The sequence below is a fragment of the Meriones unguiculatus genome, chromosome 11, assembly GCF_030254825.1.
Source record: "Meriones unguiculatus strain TT.TT164.6M chromosome 11, Bangor_MerUng_6.1, whole genome shotgun sequence".
Taxonomy (NCBI): domain Eukaryota; kingdom Metazoa; phylum Chordata; class Mammalia; order Rodentia; family Muridae; genus Meriones; species Meriones unguiculatus.
Window position 1 is genome coordinate 96,549,155 of NC_083359.1, and position 23,020 is coordinate 96,572,174.

General features: G+C 35.3%; 1 protein-coding gene across 10 annotated transcripts in view; it reads right to left on the reverse strand.

The window, feature by feature from the left end:
- Positions 1 to 23,020, reverse strand: part of Cep170 (centrosomal protein 170) — a 103,471-nt gene that overhangs the window by 33,086 nt on the left and 47,365 nt on the right. For 4 of the 10 annotated variants that reach the window (XM_060364747.1, XM_060364746.1, XM_060364745.1 and 1 more), the window contains exons 9-13: positions 18,098 to 18,255; positions 17,618 to 17,911; positions 6,579 to 6,728; positions 3,736 to 3,856; positions 750 to 2,576 (exon numbers count right to left, since the gene is read on the reverse strand). In XM_060364747.1, the coding sequence (XP_060220730.1) occupies positions 750 to 2,576; positions 3,736 to 3,856; positions 6,579 to 6,728; positions 17,618 to 17,911; positions 18,098 to 18,255 (2,550 nt within the window). The remainder of the gene's footprint in view (positions 1 to 749; positions 2,577 to 3,735; positions 3,857 to 6,578; positions 6,729 to 17,617; positions 17,912 to 18,097; positions 18,256 to 23,020) is intronic. The other 6 variants (XM_060364751.1, XM_060364750.1, XM_060364749.1 and 3 more) reach the window with 3 other exon arrangements.

The window sequence follows — 23,020 nt, forward strand, 5'->3', positions numbered from 1 at the left end:
CATGCAGCTGATTGTGAGGTAATAAACACATGCTTAGAGGATACACACAAGTAGCTAGCTTCCTCAAAGCTGCAGTCACAGATTCCCAGTGGCTTCAGCTTAAATATGAAATACAAATAAGTCAATAACACCTCAGTGCTGGGAGACAATAAGTGGTGATTGTGGTTATAGTCAGGTAATTACTACAGTTAAATGCTACAACAGTACATTGTGAGATAATGCTCACAACTAAATTTCTAATTGAGTTTGATCTACATATGTTTAGTGATTGCCCTATGCATCCACTCTCTTCCACTGAAATAAGTGATGAGTTAATTTTCAATAGCTCCAACTATAAATGTGTAAATATATGAAACATTTTTTAAACCAGTCATGTATTTTTAAAAGGCCTAAAAAAGGTATTTTTTTCTTCAGTTTCATACAAAAATCTAAAACACCTGGCATTAGAAGCATAACATTACCTTTAAAATAGACAGTAATTCCTAACATAATTTTGACAGACAAATGTAACATCATCAAATAAAAAGTTAAAACTCCTAAATCTGTTCAGTCAATTTCTTACTTTGAAACCACTATTTTGTGTAAGACTTTAATTGGAGTTTTATATTTTAATGGAGGAGGGGGCATTAAGTCTCTAATTTTAACCATATTCTTGAATTATTTTGCTAGGACAGCTAGAAAATTTAATTCTTAATAAAGAGCCCACATGGAGAACATGCTAATGTTATTAAAAATCTGCATCCAATTACCTGAAGGAGAGCCGTGAGTGGAGGTCATGCTTTTGACCTTGGAGTCTGAGAGCCGAGAGATACTGTTAGCTCTAGTTCTAGGAGAAAGTTTATCTGATGGCACTAATCTGGCTCCACTCCTAATGACAGCTTCTGCAGTGCGAGAAGAGGCACTGCTTCTTGATATTGTAGCTTCAGAATCACTACGGGCAGATAATGAGCCAAGTCTTGTTCTTCGAGGCTGAGCCAATAAATCAATCCTAGAGATGGTTCGCCTTCCAGTAGGTGGTTTTGATGTGGAACTTGTGGTGGACACTTCAGAAGCAACAGATGCTTTGTCAGCATCAGCAAGTTCACTGTCGGAAGCCTCACCAAGCCGGGCTCTGCGCAGGAGGGAAGTCCTGGTGGGCCGTGGCCTTGGGAGAGTGGTTGATTTACTTGATGAACCAGAGGCAACAGGAGAGGTCTTAGACTTTGCTGCTTTGCCTCCTTCCAGTTTGGAATGTATGTTGTGCTCATCAGCTGAGGTAAGTGGAGTCCTCCCATGAGGTTTGCAGGAGTATGTTTCCTGGTCAGATGACATAATGTCAGAGATAGCAGAATGAGGTACACTAGAGGTCTGGTCATCATCTGTTAAGTCTACGGAAGGCTGCCGCATTCTTCCACTGGACTGCACAAATTTCCGACCATCTGCTCTTGTGCCTACATCTGTAGAACGGCTCTTTGCTTTCTTTTCAATTTTGTCCCTAGTGCCTGACTTTGTAACATCTTTGGAAGGGGAACCTGTGGAACACCTATCTTTATAGAGACTAGTGAAACTCTTCCGCTTTTGGGTAGACTTTCTTTCAGTCTCTCCAGTAACCAGACTGATTGTACTGGCTGTGTCCACATCAGATTCTGGTGAAATAGAATTGTCTCTATTGTAACTAGGAGTATCTGGGCCTTCATCAGTTTTATTATTATCTTCACGCAGTTTAGCTTCTAGAAAAGCCATCACTGCTTCCGTGTCTTTTAGAATCAAGGTTGTGTCCATGCTGGAATCAGTATCCAAAGAGTCACTCCTGTCTCGGAGTCTACTTGCAGATGTCAATGCTAAGGAGGTGGGAGCAGATGAATTCTGCTTATTGATATGGGGAATAAGTTCTATGGGTATGTTTGAACTGGGTTTGTCTATGGTGAAACTCCCTTGTCGCACTAATGACTTGGAGAATTCTTTCTTGTCTCCTTTTGAAATCTGACTTTTTTGAATTTCCTCAGCTTTTCTTCTCTTGCTTTCATTTTGTATTACTCTTTCTCCTTTGCTCGTAGAATGTCCTGAACTTTTTTCTACAAGTTGGGACTCTTGCTTAGAAGATTCCTCCCTACATTTATCTATGTGTCCTGAAGCACTTTTTGAAGAAAATTTAGTTGGAGTCCACTGGGCCTGTTCCTTTTGTTCCTGCTGTTGTTGGATTTTAGCTAATGTTTGTTTTACCAAAGAAGTTTCTTTATCAGTTTCACTTCTCTCCTTGTTAGAAGAGCTGCTTGAGTGAAGGAGGCCTTTGCTGTCTCCACCGGGTTTAGGAATCTCACCATTGACCGCCCTGCTCATTTTACTCAGGCCTCTGTCCGCATCGTGCTTCTCACTGTGGTATCCCTGCGCAGGAGCTTCTTTTTCCTGCAGTTCCGTGTCTTGCTTCTCTCCTATCTCTGACCTCTGCGTTACCACCTTTGCTCTGGAGCTCTCCAGGGGCTTTTCTTCATTTGGGAGCTGGGGAAGAGTTCGCCTCTTCCTTTCTCCCTGACTAGTCAAGGAAGCTGCAGAGCTAGTACTTCTCAGTGAAACACCAGCTTCACCAGTATCTGTCTCTACAATAAAAACATCAAAGTAGAAATTCATTAGAGCAAAAGGACACACATTAATAGGAGTGTCAACTTATACTGAACTTTAAGATATGTTTGAAAATGTCCTCAGTATAAAATGAATACCTTCATTGTGGAAAATTTGTACTTCTTAAGTGTGTGTGTGTGTATCAAAATACCTTTGCTCTTAGCAAGGCATCAAAAAACCAATATATGTGAAAATAGTAAAAAGTGACAGGATTTGTCATAGTTTTATAAACCAAAGGACTTTCAAGGCATAATTTTTTGGTATAGTAAGGCAGCTTAATATACCATTTTTTTTTTCAATTTAGCAGATCCTAATACAAAAGTAAATACTTTGAAGCTACAAGACAGAGACAAAATAAATTTGATCATATTTAAAAGATTTTTATAAGGTGATTCATAGTAAATCTAATTGTTTTGTTTTTAAAATGTGTTAAGTGTAAAAAGTTTAAGTCTAAACTGACAATTTAGAATTCTATACACTTAATGTGTTATGAGGTGACATTACTTAAGAACATAATGAAAAATAATTAAATCAGCATTTTGACATCTTAACTCATAATATACATTTATATATTGCTAATCTACTAGTTATTGCCTTTATGATTATAATATGATATTTGCATACTGTCCTAACAGATTGGCATTTCAAGAAAAGTATTTTTTAAAGTTTTTAAATTATACTTGAATAGCAAAAATTTACAACAAAAGAGCAGAGTGTCTAGGAATGAAATACTAAATCTTATGAGGTATCCTTTTGATTTGGGAAGGTTTAACTTATGAACCACATCAAAGTTTTTAAGGGAAAGGACTTGGTAGGTGGCATCGCATAGCATCTTGTATAACATGTACAATGAACTCCTCAGTTTACTTCCAACATTGCAGGAAAAAGGAAAAGGCTTTATTATTTAGACACTTTTCACTACTTAGAATCTCCTAAAATACAAAATGTTCATTAAAACCTATCATCTTACTTGAATTCAACACACTGTTCAAAATATAAGAATGTTTATTTAAGCTTAATTTACTTATTAGTATATTAAGTTTAGCTTGTTTTTTTTAAACACATCCATTAAAGAGAGAGAAAGAGAGAGAGAGAGCGAGAAGGTTAAAAAATGAAGGATGAGAAAGAAGAAATTACCATTTTCTACAGTTGCAGACAATTCCATTAACCTTTCTTCTGGATCATGCCTTGTATGATTAGCAGCCAAACTAGCCCATTGTGAAACCCAGCGTTTACTTCCAGATGAAGCTATTGCTTCCTAAAGGAGGAAAACAAAATGAGAGAATGCAGTAGCTGATTCTCCTGAAAGAAACTTCCTTCCGTCCCATATGTGACACAGAAGCCCCATTTCAAGCTCAGCTTGTTATGCTTCATTGATTCTTCTAGATCTAAAATAAAGATTCTCCAGCTGCCCCTTTCAACCAGGTTTTATTATCACTGTGAATGTAGCAGACAATCCTGTTCTTCTTATACATCAACAGTGGCAGCCACACTTCAGAAGCTTACAACTTACTGGGTTGCCAGAGGAGTACAGATACATACCACATCTTTGCTAGCCCAATGGAGTCAGTTTTACTCCACTAAAGGAAGAGAAACTGAAGGATTATTCAAGTTACCTGCTAGTCCTCTACTCTTTAGGAAATCAGACTGGAGTCAGGGTCTCAGGAATATCAAATACACTAGGTTACATTTTAATAAATATCAAGAACCCAAAGCCTGAGACTTCTATGATACTGAAGTTAAAATAACTCACTCTATGAATTTTTCTACACCCAGACCTATATATGTTTAGATCTGTGTTTAAGGCAAATGTATTTTGAACCGTTCTAGTGAAGTGTACAGGTCGATTAGCTAATGGGAATACCCTACCATTTCTTAAGCTGAGGACAATATAAAAATTACTCTCTCAAGCTGTAATCAGAGGTGGGACTAGCCTGGAAAACCTAGTGATGAAAACAAAACACAACAAAACAAGAAGGGTGGGGGCTGGGGACATACAGTTTTGGGGTAGAGCATTTTCTTAGCATGCACGAGGCCAAGTTCAATTGCTAATACTATAAACAATAAAGAAACCCAAAACTTAACTCAGGCATTAACACCAAGACTGGAATGCCAACTAGAAAATGTCAAACTACAACAGAAAGTTTATTTTGAGCTATTAAAACATACCTTAGTAAAAAAAGAAAACAAGTTACTGGGTTAATTACGAACAGGCTAAGACTAAATACTGATAAAGTAGTAACTTCATATATTTAATACACTATATGGTTTCAAGAATAAAATAAAACCAACAAGTATAGAGAAAAATGCATGTAGATAAACGACACCAGAGCTAGCTGACTTCTTCAACTCCTTTCCAAGGTCTCCCAATATCTGTCTACCACTCTAAGAACCACAGGCAGTGCCAGATCACCCCGAAGTATGGAAAGAATCCACAACAGGGTAGTTACACTGCTGTATACTTAAACTTACGGATGCCATTCTTTGTTCTGATGGCCTGTTAGGTGACAGCTGCAAAGGCAGGAATGTATTAGAGCTATATGAATTTTACTTGGCATGGATTGAGGCAGAGAGAAGAGGGCATCTAAAGTATTTCACATAAGCCTTTCCCTGGGCTTATCAATTAATATTAATTAATTAATATTACCTATTTTCAGTGAGTAAATTAGAAACTACAACAAAAATTCTCTAAGTTAGGGAGTAATAAAGAACACTACAAAAGCTGTAATTGCTTTGGAAATTTTCAGAAAATGGAAAACTACAGGGGAATTATTTCAACACTATTCAGTGAACATATAATGTCCCTAAAGACATTTATATTTGTGGGAATATAAATGAAATTGTACTGTTATATAACTTGATTTTCTTGTATTTACATTTTATATTTATTAACAAGTCATTTATTACAACTACCTCTTTTCCCTAGAGAAATATAATCTAATATGTAAAATAATGAATTAGAAAAAGGTCAGGCTGTGGAGACGGCTCAGTGATTAAGCACACTTGCTACACAAGTATGACAATCTGAGTTCAAATTTCTAGCACCTACATAAAAGCTGGGCATGACTGTGTGCCTGTGACATCAGCATTCTTGGAGTAAAAACAAGCAGCTGGCCAGCCCAGTGAAAGTCCCTGTCTTAAAGGAATAAGGCAGACAGTAATAGAGGATGACATTCATGTGTTCCTCTTGCTCCCACATGCATGTGCAACACACACACACACACATACACACACACCTGTTCTCTCCAAAAATTAAAACAAATATCTAAAACCACTTAAGGTTCAAATTCTGGCTTCACAAATGACAAGATTTAAGACCTCAGGCGAGTTAATTTCTATGTACCGCATTTCATTTCTTATTTGTAAAACACCTTGAAGGCTTCCCTCTACTCAAAGTTACTGCCTATTATCTGAATAAACAACACTTCCAAATCATGCAAGTATTTTATATTTTCTTTTGTTACGTAAAATGGAATTTTGATGTCATAGCTATGCCAATCAAGTCATCAGTTGTTCTTACATCACTCTCATTACACCCCGGCTTGTACCACAATGATGGCACAGCTTATACAATCTCACTGCAGTGATCAGAGGCACCCTTCACATGTTTCCTGCTTGGTCTTCTCATTCCAAACATATAACTCCTAGAAAGCATAAGCAGGGTATGTTTTTTGTTTTGTCTCATTGTGCTACTTACAAAAACGGACATAGAGCTACACAGCTTATTATTTGTTTACTGGACTGTAATTATTTTTCTCAGTAACTTTGAAAGAACAATGAAAACTCAAAACTAAAACAAAATTGCTTTAGGTTTTCATTCAAAATAAAAATTCAGTTGAAATTTAGATGTTGAACTATTTCACAAAAGGATATATATATATATATATATATATATATATATATATATATATATATCAATACTTAAAATAACTTCCAAATGATAAAAACCTGTATTTTTGCATATAAAAAGAATTGCATACCTCTGAGTTATGAAACCCAGGTGTACTCAATGGCTTTCTTTCTTCCATTACTACTGTGGCAGAGTTGAGAGCCCAATCTTTTATCAGTCCTTTATGCTTTTCATTGATAATAGGCCTATTATAATCCTGATTGTCATCTACTCCAAATACCTAGAAGGAAGAATTTGTTTCATAAATGAAAATAAGTGTGGGCATCAGATTAGTATGTGAATATCATCAACAGCATCAAAAGCAAATAAAAATATACTAAATTAACCTCACCTAGCAATTTCAGAGTAAGAAAAACTTATTTAGTGACAGGTGACTCCACAGCTGGACTGGAGAGGCTGCAGAAGCTGCAGATGGGACTATCCTTTTAATACTCAGCAAATATTCTGGTTGATAAAATGTAATACTTAGAACACAACTTTAGATTTGTTTAGATAACTTAATGATGCTAGACATGAAAATAAGGGGAGGAGCCAGGAAAATACTTGAGCATGTTTTTAGCGTATTTCTTGTTTCTATTTTGGAGAAGCACATTAGAAAAGCACATTTACTTGCTTTTTTTAATTTTAATTTTTTACTAAAAAGGGTGTCATGTACATATATATAACTTACATTTACACATATAATTTCCTAAGGTGCCCAACAGGCCTTTATTATAGGATTTTCACACAGAGTACAGTAATTTGTCTGAAATGCACATTCTTGACCTACTGACACAGATTAATTTTATCAATAATAACAGTCAACACTTTGAAAAGCTCAACACAAAGACTAATATTCACATGAACGTATTTTCCTAAGAGGCAGAACCCCAGTATTAGTCATGTTTTGGCACATAAAGGGACCTGGATATCACATCTTACAGCAGACTGGAAAAAAGCTATAACAAATTACATTTAACATTTCATTTTACTATTTAGTTTGAACTTGGTTCAAGTGAATGGGTGAATGAATGTTCCTCAGACTTACTCATTATACTTACAGTATGGGCACTGATCATTACAATAAAGAAAAATTATCTTTGAACTTATAATCTGTACAAATGACCTCTGGAACCTTCACATCCTACAAGCGAGAACCACTTTCAGTGGTGCCAACTCTTTTCATACCAAAGCATAACTTTTTCATCTACAAATGGGTAGATTTATAACTATATTAGGACATATGTAGCCTACAAGCTGTAGGTTGGACATGCTTGCTATACCAACATACAGAAAAAGAAACCAGTGGTCATAAAGTAATATGATAAATTCTGAGATGTACATTTAGACCACATTTCTAAATTCAGTGAAATGTGGAAAATTTACCACAAGATGGCTTTATAGCTTAAATTAATTTGAAGACAATCTGCCCCCCCCCCAAGAATTTGGTTAAAATTACCAGTGCGTTAAGAACAAGTTGCATGTTATTAACTTTAAGTTAAATGAGACCTTTAATAGTACACAGAACCCAGGGTATAGGTGGGAATAAATAAAAATAGTTTCTTTGCTTCATCTTGCTAAACATCTGAGTAAATTAAGCAATTACAGCAGTGGTAAAGTGTAAATTGTTATAAAGCAATTCCAGCAAAGGTAAAGCGTCTTGTGACTTTACCCTGATTTATAAGGAAAGCAACATTAGATCTGCTGATATGGCTTGTGTATGTCTTTTACAAACTGGTTCACTCCAAATTTACTGGTTCATTTTGTCACTTTATATTACTAAAAAATAAACTCAAATTGGAAGTAAAAAAAAATAACCATATATAATTTCTTACATTTTGTATCACTATGGCAAGGAAATCTATAGTTTTTGATTTGGTGATATTTAATTGCATCAGACATAAGTTTGGCTTCTTAAAATATAATCTCCAATAGTTTCCAATAAAGGATATGGTAAATCTCTTCAAAAAAAACTTCTAATAAAAATAACCTGGACAGTGGCTTGGTAATAAACTAGTATTTTGAGAATATATAAAGTTATACCCAGGACTGTGCTCTAATGGAAGCTGAAGGCAACAGATAGTACTCTAGGGATTTTCTACACATTTTCTCATTTGTGACACGTCTACTCATGTATCTGTTAAAGAGCTGCCAATTATTTCTTCCATACAGGTGGCAGGGCAGGAAGAATTCCAGTATGGCGAAAAGCTTTCAGATTTCACATTTATGACTCAGTTTAATTAATTTATGTTTTTTTGAGTGTCTCACACTGTAATCCAGACTGACCTCACAACATTCCTCCTGCCTCAGCTTTTCAAGTGCTGTAATTATAGGCATGAATAAGCCACTGTGGCCAGCCTTTAAAACATACTGAAAAAAATTAAGATAACAATGGATAATCTAGCTTAAACTAGTATGCATTCATTTCTGTGTGTACACAGACATTCGCTTGTGACATCCTGATGGGGACACAAAGCATACAGTCAGTTACACTATCCCTAGACTCTCAGGCATATACATTGTTCTCCATTTCTAAAGTACACACATACCAACGTCTGACCTTATAATGCTCTAGAACTTGAAAGTGCCTCCAAAACCAAGACCAAAGTTTGAATAGTCTCCATCTTTCATTCTTGATTCTGTCATCAGGATATTTTATCCATATACATATCATAATTTGACTTACCAACTGTATAGAAAGTGGCTTACTTGTCATCATGAATAGCTCAAGGTTCTTCAAGTTTTAGCCTTAAGCTCTTTATTTTCTCCCTGTCCTAATCTAACTTGGTATCAATCACAATACCAAACTTGTTCATAACAAAATCTGGCTCTCTCATCTAGCCAAGACTTCTTTAGGTTGGACAACTACAGGGGAAAAGGACATACACCTTTCTAATCTATATCCTTCTTTTCTAGACTCTTCACAGAAGCTTGCCAGTCCATTTCTAATTCTAGAGCAGATGCAAAAGGAGCTTGTTAGGGCCTGACAGGTTATTGAAAGTACTTATATATCTTAGAAGTTCCATTCACATGCTACCTACTACCGTGTCCTTGATCCAGGTAGATGCTATTTCTACATAGGCCACCTGTGATCCCTCCCACAGGTTGGGGAAAGAGGACCGTACCTGCTGTCCCCACACTATTGTATGTATTCCACACTGTTCAATGTTTCTTTGAAAGCATTCTCAATCTTTACCTGAGAATACGTACACATCATATTCATTGTAGAATTTCCCACCTATAGCCCAGTGGCTGCTCTAAACAATTTAAACTGGCTACTGAGGCATGTTTAAGCATGTTTAAGCTACGTAAGCAATTAGGTGAGGCACTACAGGACATTTAAAACTCTGCATGACTTAGTCCTTAACTTCGAAGGTCTAACACAGATACACAAACAGACTAACATACACAGATGCACACACACAGACACAGACACAGACACAGACACACACACACACACACACACCAACCCAAGAATCCAAAAGAACCACATAGAGACACTTTATTATTAAAACAAAACTTCTATGCATATCATACTGTACTTTTAGATTCCAGTCTCAACTTTAGATTTACAAAAGAAAAAAAAAAAACAAAAAAAAACAAACAAACCTTCCAGATATTAACAGACTGGTATATACAACACCCACAAAGCCTTTGATTCTGTGTTTTTCCATTACCAGGTTATTATTGTTACTATTTAAAGGTCCAAATTACAATGCCCAAAGTTTCGCATCTTTTATTTCAATAAGTGGTAATAGAGGAACTGAGGCCTCGTGGTACTCTACTGTAAAGAGCGAAGTCAAGTTTCATGGATATTTATATCCACCTATTAAACAGGTGCACAGGTCAAAATTATACATAGTAATATTAGATATAGGCAATTAGCTCATTGTAGCAGGAAGCAGAACCCAGTAGGAAAAAAGAAGGGGTGGGTGGACTATGTCTTGATTATAACCATATACACAGATAAAATGAGAATTTCATAGCAGTAACAATTTATCAAATTAAAAATATTTTGGACTGTTGTTATAACTAAGTGGCAGAGGGCATACCTAACACAAAGTAGGCCCAGTACTAAAAATAATCCCAATCAATTGAGATTTAGAATTCATCTTTTCATGGAACAGAGAACGCTAACCCCAAACTTCTGTAGGTTTACATTAATAAAGAATGGTGAAGAACTCACATTTTAATCCTATCAAGGTATCAACATAAAAACAGTCAAGTTTCTTTCCCCAAGGAACAAAGTTCTGCTGGGTAAGATGAGTGGGCCCTCTCTTTTTAAGTTAAATCACTTATATAGGATCTTGCATCTTAGAAAAAACTTGTAAGAAAAAAAAACATTAAGAACTATGCTGAAATCCAGGCACATAGTGTCAAATAACTCAAGATGATTTAAGAAAGGAGCATTGTTTTTAAATTTATAGTATTTTTCCCAGAAAATATAACAACTTTTAAAAAGATAAATGCCTTACAATTCAATGAAATAACTGTAGTATAATTAACACTGTAATTCTGATATTTGTAACTAACTTTTCACAGCTAAAATTTTGACAAAATTGTTACAAGAGGTTAGGAGAAATCATTTGCCATTTATTATAGAACATATATGTATACAGATATTCTTTTCTAAAATTTTTATTTTTCGTACATTGATGTTTTGCCTGCATATATGTCTGTGTTAGGTCTCCTGGAAGCGGTAGTACAGATACTTGTGAGATGGCATGGGGGAACTGGGAATTGAACTCTGGAAGACCAGCCAATACTCTCAACCACTGATCCACCTCTCCAGCCCCAAGAGATTCTTGTTCACAGTATCATTTACAATTAATGAAAGTGGACTCAAACTCAACATCTTGTCAGTGAAAGAATGGATTACAGAATGATTTAAGATTCCATGATAAAAAAAAGAATGAAGTATCAATGCATGCTAAAATACATATGAACCCTCAAGACAATATTCTAAGTAAAAGTAGCCAGTCATTAAGACCACATATAGAATGGTTCTGTTTATATGAAATATCCTCTAAGTAAATGCAGAGATACAGAAAGCAAATAGCTAGTTAGTAAGGTGCAGACAACGGGAAAAGCCTACTTAAGTGCAATTTCTTTTTAGAGGGATGAACACATTCTGGAATTACAGTGCCACCATCACACAATAGAATGAACATACCACAGCTTCCAAAATGTACATTAATGTTTTACTTCTAAGAGCTAACTTTCAACTAATCATCCTTTTGCTGCAGCTTAACAAGTACTTGAAATTATAGGTGCATATTAACTGAACTGCACATTTTCAATGGCTAAAAGATCCAATTTTATGTTATGTGAAGTTTACTTCGATTTAAAAATAAGGTACCATTTAACTCTGTCTTTTTCTTGACGCTTTTTTTCTGAATGAAGATAGTTTAAATTTGTTGTTCTTTCTTAACTTATAGCCTTAGTTTTCATTAATTCCTTGGAAATCTTAGAAGTCCCTGGCTTCCCATCTTTCTCTATTGATTCCATTACTCAGAACAATATTCTATTACTTTATTTGATGCATTTGAATTACTGAAATACTTCATCTTACTACTTATTTCTCTACTTTTTAGTGCCCTACCTCATAAAATTTGGCTGCTTATCAATGACCATGCTCTCTTATCCCTGTGCCAAAAAGATTTTAAGCTAGGGAGTTAGCTATTGGTAGAACTCAGAGGCCCTCAAATCTTGTACTATACAAGCACTTTTACTGACAAGAATTTATTTCCTTTTCTTTTGACCCAATCTCTATTCACCTACAGCTTACAATACTTTTAACATAGACAAGTTATTTTGAGACCAAAATATAAACTAGTTTTAGCACAGAAAAATATAGAGTAACTTGGGGGAATCATGTTGAGTTTAATCAATTTGTAAATTCACTGGAAAACATTAGTTAAAAATCAAAGATTATATATAAATATATTAAATGAAAAAGCACATCCAACTTTCTCATTTGTGATTTCAAAAGATAATTATAGTCTACTACAGAACAAGAAAGATCATTCCAGAGATGGTAGCCAGAATTAAATCAAACAGAAGTTAAGCCCCCACCCAAAAACCCAAACGAAAATCACCCCACCACCCCACCACCCCCGCAAAATAAAACAACAGCAGCAACAACAAAACCCCAAAACATGATACCCTGACAGAAAGCTAGAATCCTGGTGGCTACTATAAGGGAGTCAGATAAAGATTTTTCAAAGTGAATTACAGGAATGGAGTTTCTGCTTTAGTAAGACAAAAATGAGTTAAGCAGAGTCTGGTAGGATGTTTAAACAGGTAAAGTCACTTGCTGTCATGATGGACAACCTGAGTTCAATCCCTTGAACTCAACAGGTAAGAACTGAATCCCACAAGTTGCCTGTCCTCTGACCTCTACATATGTGCGTACTCACACACGCACACACACAAAATAAGTGTTGTAGAGATGGATGGTAGTCTTGATTGTACAACATTATAAATTTATTTAAAAGATTTACTATCTACTTTAAAAGACTAAAATGGCAAAATTTATGGTTATATATATTTTACTACAGTAACAATATTTAAAAATAAGTATGGTGAATTATGAAGAAATAGTCAGAATAAATACACAAGTGCTTATTAGACTGAAGAATTAAAAAAAAAAGCCTTCAAGGAGAAGTATCAATCAAGGAAACAGGGTAATCTATTAAAAGTTAGGCTTTTAACAGACAAATGAGAGTTCTCCTAGGCAGCTTTGAGAATTTCATAGTTTCTTATACTCTTTGAAGGAAATGGAAATGGTTAAAAATTTTTAAACAAACAGGGATGGAGGAGAAGCATTACTTTCAAAATTCAAAATGTGGAATCTGATGCTCTTTTAATTATTCCTTTTGTTTCTACACACATGTAGATTTATGAGTGGATTCGTCTCTTCATCTATTGGCGTCCATGCAAACTCTCTGTGATGTATTTGTGTGTACAAGTAAGTGTTCATGTAGGCATATGTATAAGTGCATTCAGGTGCACATACATGTGCAGGACACATATGTGTGGAAGCCAGAGGCTGATATGGGATGTCTTCCTTGACTGCCTTCCACCTTAGAGTCTTAATAAACATGGTGTTTATTGACTGGATTACTGACCGGTTAATGAGCTCCAAGACAGGTCCTGTCTCTGCCCCATCAGCACACCTATAGTTCTGTGGTTACATATGTTTACTGTCACTCTTGGCTTTCTATGATTGCTGAAGATCCAAACTCAAGTCCTCATGCTGGTCCAAAAAGCACTGTATCTAAAACAACCTTCCCAGTTTCTGATTCTGGTTTATATCATGTTTCCCTTGGCTCTGATTTAGATTCTATCTTGCTGTCACCTTTAGGATTCAAACTGTCACTCCAGGATCTATGCTCTTACTACTGGCTTTCTGACACATTGCTCAGTCCATTCTATTATGTGGAGTTTCTAGTCCTGTTATTTATAGTCTGTTGGTTTTGGGTTCTTTCCTGTTACCTGGTACAAAATTAGAACTAAGCAGAACATTTGCTAACAATGGGAACCTATCAAAAGGTAGGTATGCTGAAAACAATGGACAAGAATAAGAAATCAGGACAGGAAAAATATCTGATAGAAGTGATGTATGGGATGAAATTTAGGAGGAAAAATACTTCCAAATGCTCTCTAAAATTATATTTCTCTTGTCCTTTAATGTCCTAGTCTCACAGCAAGGTTTGCAGAATTAGCTAGGAAGGCTAGGTAGCAGTACACCCAGTAAGATGTAGTGGGAAAACAAAACAGCTACCTGACTGGTTCTGTGGAAACTGAGTCGAGATGGGGAGGGACTGTGGAGACAATTATTATAATAGAAGGTGACTTAATTTGATTCAAGAAAAAAACAGCACATTTCTCCACAAGCCTAGATGTAAAACTCACCAGGAATGTGTTAAGTTTATAAAAGGTGAATCCAGAGACAGTTATAAAATAAGGTTATCTACTGAAGTCAGCAAACATACACAAACAAAATTGTACTAATCACATAATTTAAGCAGTAGAGAAGAGGGAATCTCACTACATTTTTTACTGGGCACAAAAAAGCAAGCAAATGCCTTTTTCACTTGGTCATCTCTTAAGAAAAATCATATTTTAACTGTACAAAACTAGTAAAGGTGTAAACATGTGCTGCTGATTCCGATTCATGATGCAGTGTGTTCTGGGGAAAATAAAAGGACATTTATGCTTATCACATTCAGCCTGTGGTACTATTACTTACATATTCACAGACTGCTGTTAATTGATTCTGTATCTTGTAGATTTTCTTTTCTCTTCTGATTGTTTCTGCTCTTTTGTCCTCCACTGTTGGTGTTGCTAGGACTTTCTTATTTTGTCTCCTTTTATCCTATATGCTTTCTACTTTCCTTACCTCTACGCCCTCTAGTCTCTGATAACCAGATCTCACTTCAAGACCCAGGCATATATAACCAAATAACTCATGGATATAGCAACTGTTTTTTAAGTTGCTTCCCCAGTTCTTGCCCTTTCCAACTTTTCAAGCCTTACTTTATGCTCATGACAGTTATTTGACCATGTCATGAACCAGGAAGATGGTTTATAGGGTAGGTATGGGTACTTACTGGCAGGACTAATCAACCGAGTTCCATCCCTGAAACCCACATAGTAGAAGAACTGACTCTTGGAAGTTGTTCTCTAAATGTAGGATATGCACACTTCTACTCCTCCTTACCAAATAAAAAAAATGTTTAAAAAAAGTTTTCAATGATTCCCCACTTCCTTCAGTACTAAAAAAGGAACTAAGTCCTCAATGTGTTACACAAGTAACTTCAGTTTTCTCTCTCCAAAAGTAACTATGGTTCTCTGAACAAGCCTTATTTTCTCCTTTATTGTTAATGCCTCAATCTGGCTACTCTTGATCTTCATTTTCTGAATAAGACTCGCATATATATTTTAACTTTTTTATCCCCATAACAGAGTAAATTATATATGTTGAAAACTAACTAAGCTGATAGTTAAATCTATAGATGAACTATAGATGACTTAGATGTCTATCTATTACTCTGGTCCTTCAAAAGTACTGCTTATGCCTCATTCCGGCTATTCTTGCTCTTCATTTTCTCTGCATCTACAGGTTACTTCATTTTCTTCGACATCTGAAACCAGTCCTCCATGTCTGTTCTGTCAAAGCTTAGCATGAAGCCAGCCTGACTTCGGCATCCAGCCATACCTACACCTATTGTCCTCTCAACTCTCTGAATGTGGCAGTTACACAATAATGGAATGATTCTTGTTTTCTTTGAAGGGGTCTCTGTTTTAGTTTTTCTGGTTTACACAAATGAAGATTGGAAAATTAGCTATCCAGTCACATGTTATTTTTTTTTTTAATGGATCTTGCTCTAAGATCTTGGGTTTCTCTATTCTGAAAGCAAAAATGTATTATTTTTGTCAAATACAGGGCTCCTTCAGAACAAAAAAGATGCATATGATAATTTCAGACAAGAATTAATAGCCAGATTCTGTGAACTCCTTCACTGCCTATCACTTTCTGATGGAGGCCCATTTGCACAGGTCCCTTCTTTCTTGCACACTGGCCCAGGCCAGGCTGGCTCCTTGTACTGTTACTTCCACTTTGGCTTCACATTTAAACCTTGTAGTGCTGAAATAACCTTCTGAATCATATGCAGAAATGACTGATGTAAAAAGTAATAATCAAAGATCATCTTCATACAGCTCTCATGATAAACATCATGATAAGCTTACTATGTGGTTTTTGAATTCCTATTAATCCTAAGAATAAAATTCTTCATTTCAGAAATAAATGACACTTTTGCTTAAAGAGGTTGATTTACTCCAAGAGCACAGTACATATAGATTATACACTTAATTCTAGATGCCTGCAAATAGCCATGTTCTTAACCTTTGTAATATATATAGAACTGTTAAGAGTACTTTAGTGGAAAATATTAATCATCATGGAATGAAATATCTACGGCTTTTTCAAACCCATACTGTATTTTAACTATGGTAAAAGTACTACTTATATTTATTTCTAAGACTATGGGATCCCTAAAATCTGGAGTTATGTGACTCTAACAGCAGAATAATTGGGCTCAACACATTTATGTTTACAAATTATACATTTATGCTAGCGAATGCACCACAAATACAACAGATGACATACTAAAAAATACAAGGAGAATTAAAAATGAACATAATCCTACTATTTTTTTTTCCTGCATCTCAGAGTTAGATCTTGCCCACTCTCTGACAGGCCATTGTTGAAACTCATCACTCAAACTAGTATATTCTAAATGTTAATATGAATATGAACCATGTGGTTTTCTTGTTTTTAAAGTACAGATTCTGATTCAGTATGTCTGTACTGTCTTCCTAAGTGATTTCAGAGTTTCTCACTCATGAACACATTTTGAATAACAAGAATTTAAGTAAGAGATTAATGTTTAGCCAATCTTTGGTTGATATTTACCAAGAGGTAAAATAAAGAGCTCATTCTAAGGTCCATTATTTACTATGAAAACAAACTGGGAAGTACTTTTAAAATCATATAACAATCATCATGTAAATAACCAGTAATATCAAAGAAATATCTGAAATATGGACAATTGTTAGAACCAGGTAAAAGCCTGACTAAAATGAAAAAAATACACAAACTGATTTTGTTAAAGATATCAATGAAGAGAAACTAAGAGAAGAATGAGGACAAAGTTAATCACAGCATATGCTTTCATCTTCCTCCAAAATAAAATTAGTAGGAAAAAAACCTGTTAAAATTTATATTCATGTTAATATTTATAGAAACCTATTTCCTTATTCAGTTTTGATATAAGTAAGTATAAAATGATATTACTTTTAAAGCCAATGAAACTTATATACCTTAAAAAGGCCCAGAAGTGTAGAAGACCTTAAATATAAAACTCAGGAAAATTAAAAATATAAGCAAAATGAAAGCAGATGACATTCTGTTCTTGCTGTTAAGTCTTCTAGATCCCTAACCAAACCCTGAAGTCCCAATACCGCCAACTACATGAGAACATTTTACACAAACTCTCCAATAAGGTCCAACAGTCAAAAGCCCCACCCAACTAACATCATACTCAAATTTCAATTATTTACCTTGTCAATCATTTTTCTTGCTTCCACCTCCTCACTGTTGGGATTCTCTAACTCAATGGTATAAGTACCCTTGTCACTTTGGTCATCATCATTATCCTTTTCTGAAGTAGCAGAAGTAGCTTGATTTTTTAACATTTTATCCATCTCCTGGCTTGGTCTGTGCCCAAGACTCCCTGAACTTCTTAATAATGCAGTTTGTAGGAAGGGTATTGACACCGATGGCTCCTCTGATTTCTGTTTTAACAATTTCCCATGTGGAACACCATGCCCCCCTCTGTGATGCGTAGAGCTAGTCTGTAAAGACAAAGAAACCACTTTGGCATCTGCTGGTGGAGATTTTGCTTTTTCAAGTTTTGTATGTGGTGTTGAGAAAGTAGTTTCCTGACATAAGATTCCTAAACTTTGAGTAAAAGAATATGACCTTCTCTTTCTGGAATGATCTTCATCAAAGAATGCAATCATAAAAGCAGTTTGACTTACAGCAGCCTGGTCTTGATGCTTTTCACTAGACTGAACCTTCTTTTTCTGTTCTGAGTGATGGCGTCGTAAATGTTCTTCCAGAGTTGCACGCTTGCTACAGCGCCTGTGCGCCCCAGCATTCTCTGAATCACTCTGTGTACCATCATCGTGTTTGTTTCCTGGACACAAGAAAGACATGATAAAGTAGAGAAGAAAAAAATTCTATGTAGAAAGTCAGAAGTACATATAAAGGTGCTTTTTGACACCATTTCTCCTCCCTAATACCAAGTCTTACGTTCTTTAGTGTAACAGGTTCTGCAAACTACACTCAAATGCAATGGTTACAATTACATTTAATCAACTAATAATGAGGTCCTTTATAAACAACTGAAAGCATTACTTTTCTTTTTGAGATCTTAACTTTATAAAAGATTCATCAATGTATTCATCAATACAAGATAAGCAATCCATCACTTGTCATAGTTTGTACTTGTAACACCAACACACATTAGTTCTGCCTCTTAATAGTAAACCTTTGGTAACAAACACTCAAACAAAACTGACTCCAACATTAAGAGTAAGCAAAGCTTAAACCCTACACAAAAAACAGTCCTCCCCAGGGAAGAACACACTAATTGGTTATCCAGTACCAAATGGTCAGCCCTGCCTGAAAACATATACAAAAGCAAGATTATACACACAGTGGGTTGCTTATGTATTTATGTATTTATGAATTATGCATAAACATACACAATTAATTATATATGTAATAATTATGTATGTAGCATATATAACTAAAACAGAGGGGAAATAATTTGAAAGACAATGAGAACAGGTTTATGGGAGAGTTTGTAGGGAGGAAAGAAAACGAGGAAATGAAGTGATTATAACCTCAAAAAATAAGAGGAATAATTTTTTTTAAAAGACTGGTGTAACTGAAACATGTATCATTAAACAGAATATAAATGTCATAAAAACGGAGTATATCTAAATTGTAGTATTTAACTCATTTTAAAAGCTTAGCAAACCTTTCAATAAAAAGATTGGACTTTGTAGCTTCTATTAATAACAACATTTTACAATGTTTTCCTAGCAGAGATCTCTAAACTGTAGTGGCTTCCAAGAGTGAAATGATGCTGACAGAGCTACCAATGACAAAGAACTCTGCCACCTTTCCATCTGGTAAACCACATGGTGCACATATAGGCAGATGTCATGTTCAAAACGCAGATGTCACATTAGAGCATATGTGAATTTTGGAGCACCAGCTTCCTTAATGAAGATCTTTCTGGATCAGAGCAAAAGTTACTCTAGGCAGGATTTAGACGGAATGACCAATCAATTAACTAAAGTCTTTTCCAAGTTAAATGAATCTAGTACATTGGAATGATCACTGGCAGATCCCAATCTTGCAGAGGCAATCTGATTTTGAAACATTCCAAGGCTGTCTACTCTAATGTGAACACCTGCTGAATAACGCGCTAGCCAGCAAGAGAACATCAGAAAAAAATGAGATGTGTGTCTAGGGGAAAGAATTTATAAAGGCTTGTTCTAGGTAAATTTGGAAGCTACCAACAATGGCGAAAGCTTAACACAAAAGAATTACCTATAAAATGTAGTACACAAAGAAATGAGGATGAACAAGAGAACGGTAGAAGTCAATGGCATCTTAAAACATGAAGAGAAACAGAGGAAGCTAATATGGTAAAAATAATGAGGGCACATTCAAAGTGACAGATTAATAAAAATCAAATGTGACAATATAAACTCTTTAAATTATTTGCTATCCAAAATGTATTCTGAAAAGAAAAAAAATGTGTTTAAATAGTGGAATCTCGGCCAAGATGATTAATCTAGGAATCATGGGTATTGTATCAAAAGTGAAGATAAATATTAGTTCAAATCAAATTTTACTACAGAATTGTTCAAACATATTGGGTTGGATAAACTGAATAGGAATTCAGTTTGCTATGGTCCAAAAGAATGAACTAATATTTCCTGTATAGTAAGAACAAATAAACTTGCACTCAGAATTTTTAGTGAAACACCAGTTTCATATCATTGCTGTTACTAATCTGTGGGAGATCAGTCGTTTTCTTTCTTGTACAAGTACTATTCCTTCTAGTGTTCCTGTGTATTACACAAGGTCAGAAGGTGAAGCATTAGGTCGGATTTGCACTTTCTGCTTCTACTCAGCAAAGAGACCAGTAGAAAATGCTCAGCATGCTTCTTGACCCCTCTGCCAATCACTAATTACGCCTAAATATACAAGTCTTTTACTAGGTCTCCAGCTAGTTTGGCTGTACTTTGTGAGAAGTTGTGGCCAAAAGAAGCTGCAACTCTCCTAAAGGGTGAAAGTGTATGGGCTTTGTGAACATTATTTTCCTCACTGTCCCAAAGCGCGTGCACTTCACTCTTGTAGGAGCAAGGCATTTCTCTATCATCTATGTATCTATCTATGTATCTATCATCTATCTATCTACTGATCTAGCCATCTATGTATCTATCATCTATCTATATCTACCTCATCTATCATCTATCAATCATCTATCTATCTACCTTCCTATCTTTCTTTTCTTTTTCTTTTCTTTTTTTTAATTTATTACAATTTATTCACTTTGTACCCCAGCTGTAGCTCCCTCCCTCTAGACAGATAGATCGACAGATAGATGACAAATACATAGATAGATGATAGATACATAGATAGACAGACAGATGATACATAGAAAGATAGATAGATGATAGATATATAAATAGTTAGATGAAAGATCTATGGATAAACACATAGATGATAGATGACAATACATGCTGGAGAGGATATGGAGAAAGGGGAACCCTCCTCCATTGCTGGTGGGAATGTAAACTTATACAACCATTTTGGAAATCAATCTGGCGCTTTCTCAGACAATTAGGAATAGTGCTACCTCAAAATCCAGCTATAGCACTCCCAGACATATATCCAACATAAGCTCAAGTATACAACAAGGACATCTGCTCAACCATGTTCTTAGCAGCTTTATTAGTAACAGCCAGAATCTGGAAAGAATCCAGATGTCCCTCAATTAAGGAGTGGACACAGAAATTGTGGTACATTTACACAATTGAATACTACTCAGTTATTAAAAACACGGAAATAATGAAATTTGCAGGTAAATGGTAGGAACTATCTCTATCTTTTATTAATTCATTTTTTTATAGTTGCTAAAAGTCCAAGTTTTAAGAAATTGCTACTAACTATTCTCTACCTCCATTTAGTCAGAATCTGAATGTATCCTTTTCATAACCTAAATAGTGGAAAACTGTTAACTGCTGATAGCAGCTCCAATTTTTGAAGAAAGTCGAATGTTATTTGTAAATAAGTATGAAGAAATGACATGGGTATATTTGGGAGACAAAGTGAGTTACTGCTGCGAGAGGATTTTCCTAGATGTCTTTTAAAACAAGATAATGTTAAGTCTGAGATAGTTCCCAGCAATAGCACCATACTGTAAGGTGCCTACCTGCAAAGCAAATTCAAGGTCAATAGTGATTACACTAATTTCTGGCAAAATTTTAAAATACAGACTAATCAGTTTAGAGATAGTGTTCATATGGATATCAATGATTCTACTTTCAATTAGGCTCAAACAGGTTTTGGTGAAGAGCAGAGAATATACTAAGATGGTGGTCTAAAAATAATTGTTATTACAGAAAATAATAATAATTACATTGCTATGAAGGTATTTAAAATATTTTTCTAAGTATTTATTTTATTTTACTTCTCTGAGTGTTTTACCTACATATATGTAAGTTCACCCTGTGATTACCTGATGCCTGAAGGAATCAGAAGAGCACACTGGACCCCCTCTTCATGGTTACTGTGGAGCCACCATATGGGTGCTAAAAACTAAACGCAGGTCCTAACTGCTGAGCTGCTGCTCCAACCCCTTAACAAAGATTTTTAAATGGTACCTTCCTAAAGGATCTTTTAAATTTATCCTTTGTGTACTTAGTAAGAGTATGAGTTTTAAGAAGACTCATTTTCAAGGCATAGACTACCTCTGGTATACTAGCTTATCAATATTCATCAAATTTACATTAACAGTCAAGCTGATATCTTTAACCTGTGCCCACATTTCAATCATGTATAAATATCATTTAGTAGGAGTAAATACATCACAATCAGAACTCAATTGCCTTTACACCAGGTGACTGCTGATGACTATAATTAAATATTACAATAGGAGACAAAACAAAGAATTAGTTAATCACATAATCTCACTATCCTTAAATGTTTTAGAAACAAACTGGAAATAGGTATAAATTACTATTTCTTCATTACTTGACCAGATTTCTAGGGCGTAAGGTATAAGCCAGAGTCAGTTCTATCATTAACAATGAGTCACGAGATACTAGATAACAGCACAAGCTGAAGTCCCAGATGAAGTGTTAAGTTACATATGTTCCCTGACCTCAAAAGCATTTTTTAAAATTTTTTATTAATTACACTTTATTCATTTTGTATCCCCCCATAGGCACCTCCCTCCTCCCCTCCCAATCCCACCCTCCCTCCTCTTTCTGCATGCATGCCCCTCCCCAAGTCCACTGATAGGGGAGGTTCTCCTCTCCTTTCTGATCTTAGTCTGTCAGTTCATATCAAAAGTGGCTGCATTGTCCTCTGCTGTGGCCTGGTAAGGCTGAAATAGAATTAATAAAATCCTAATAAAAGCCACAGAAGGGTTAAATTCACATAAAAATCTTAATTGTTCAAAACCACTTCCTTACTGATAGCACATTAAAACATAAGACAGAGTCACACAAATTCCAAAATAAATTCAATTTGCAAAACCAGTGGGAATAAAGCTGATTAGTTGTTAGAATCAATGTGCATGTACCAAGTTTTTAGTGACTTTAATCAAATGTTGAATAAAGTATATATAATAGCTAATGTTACTATATAATGAC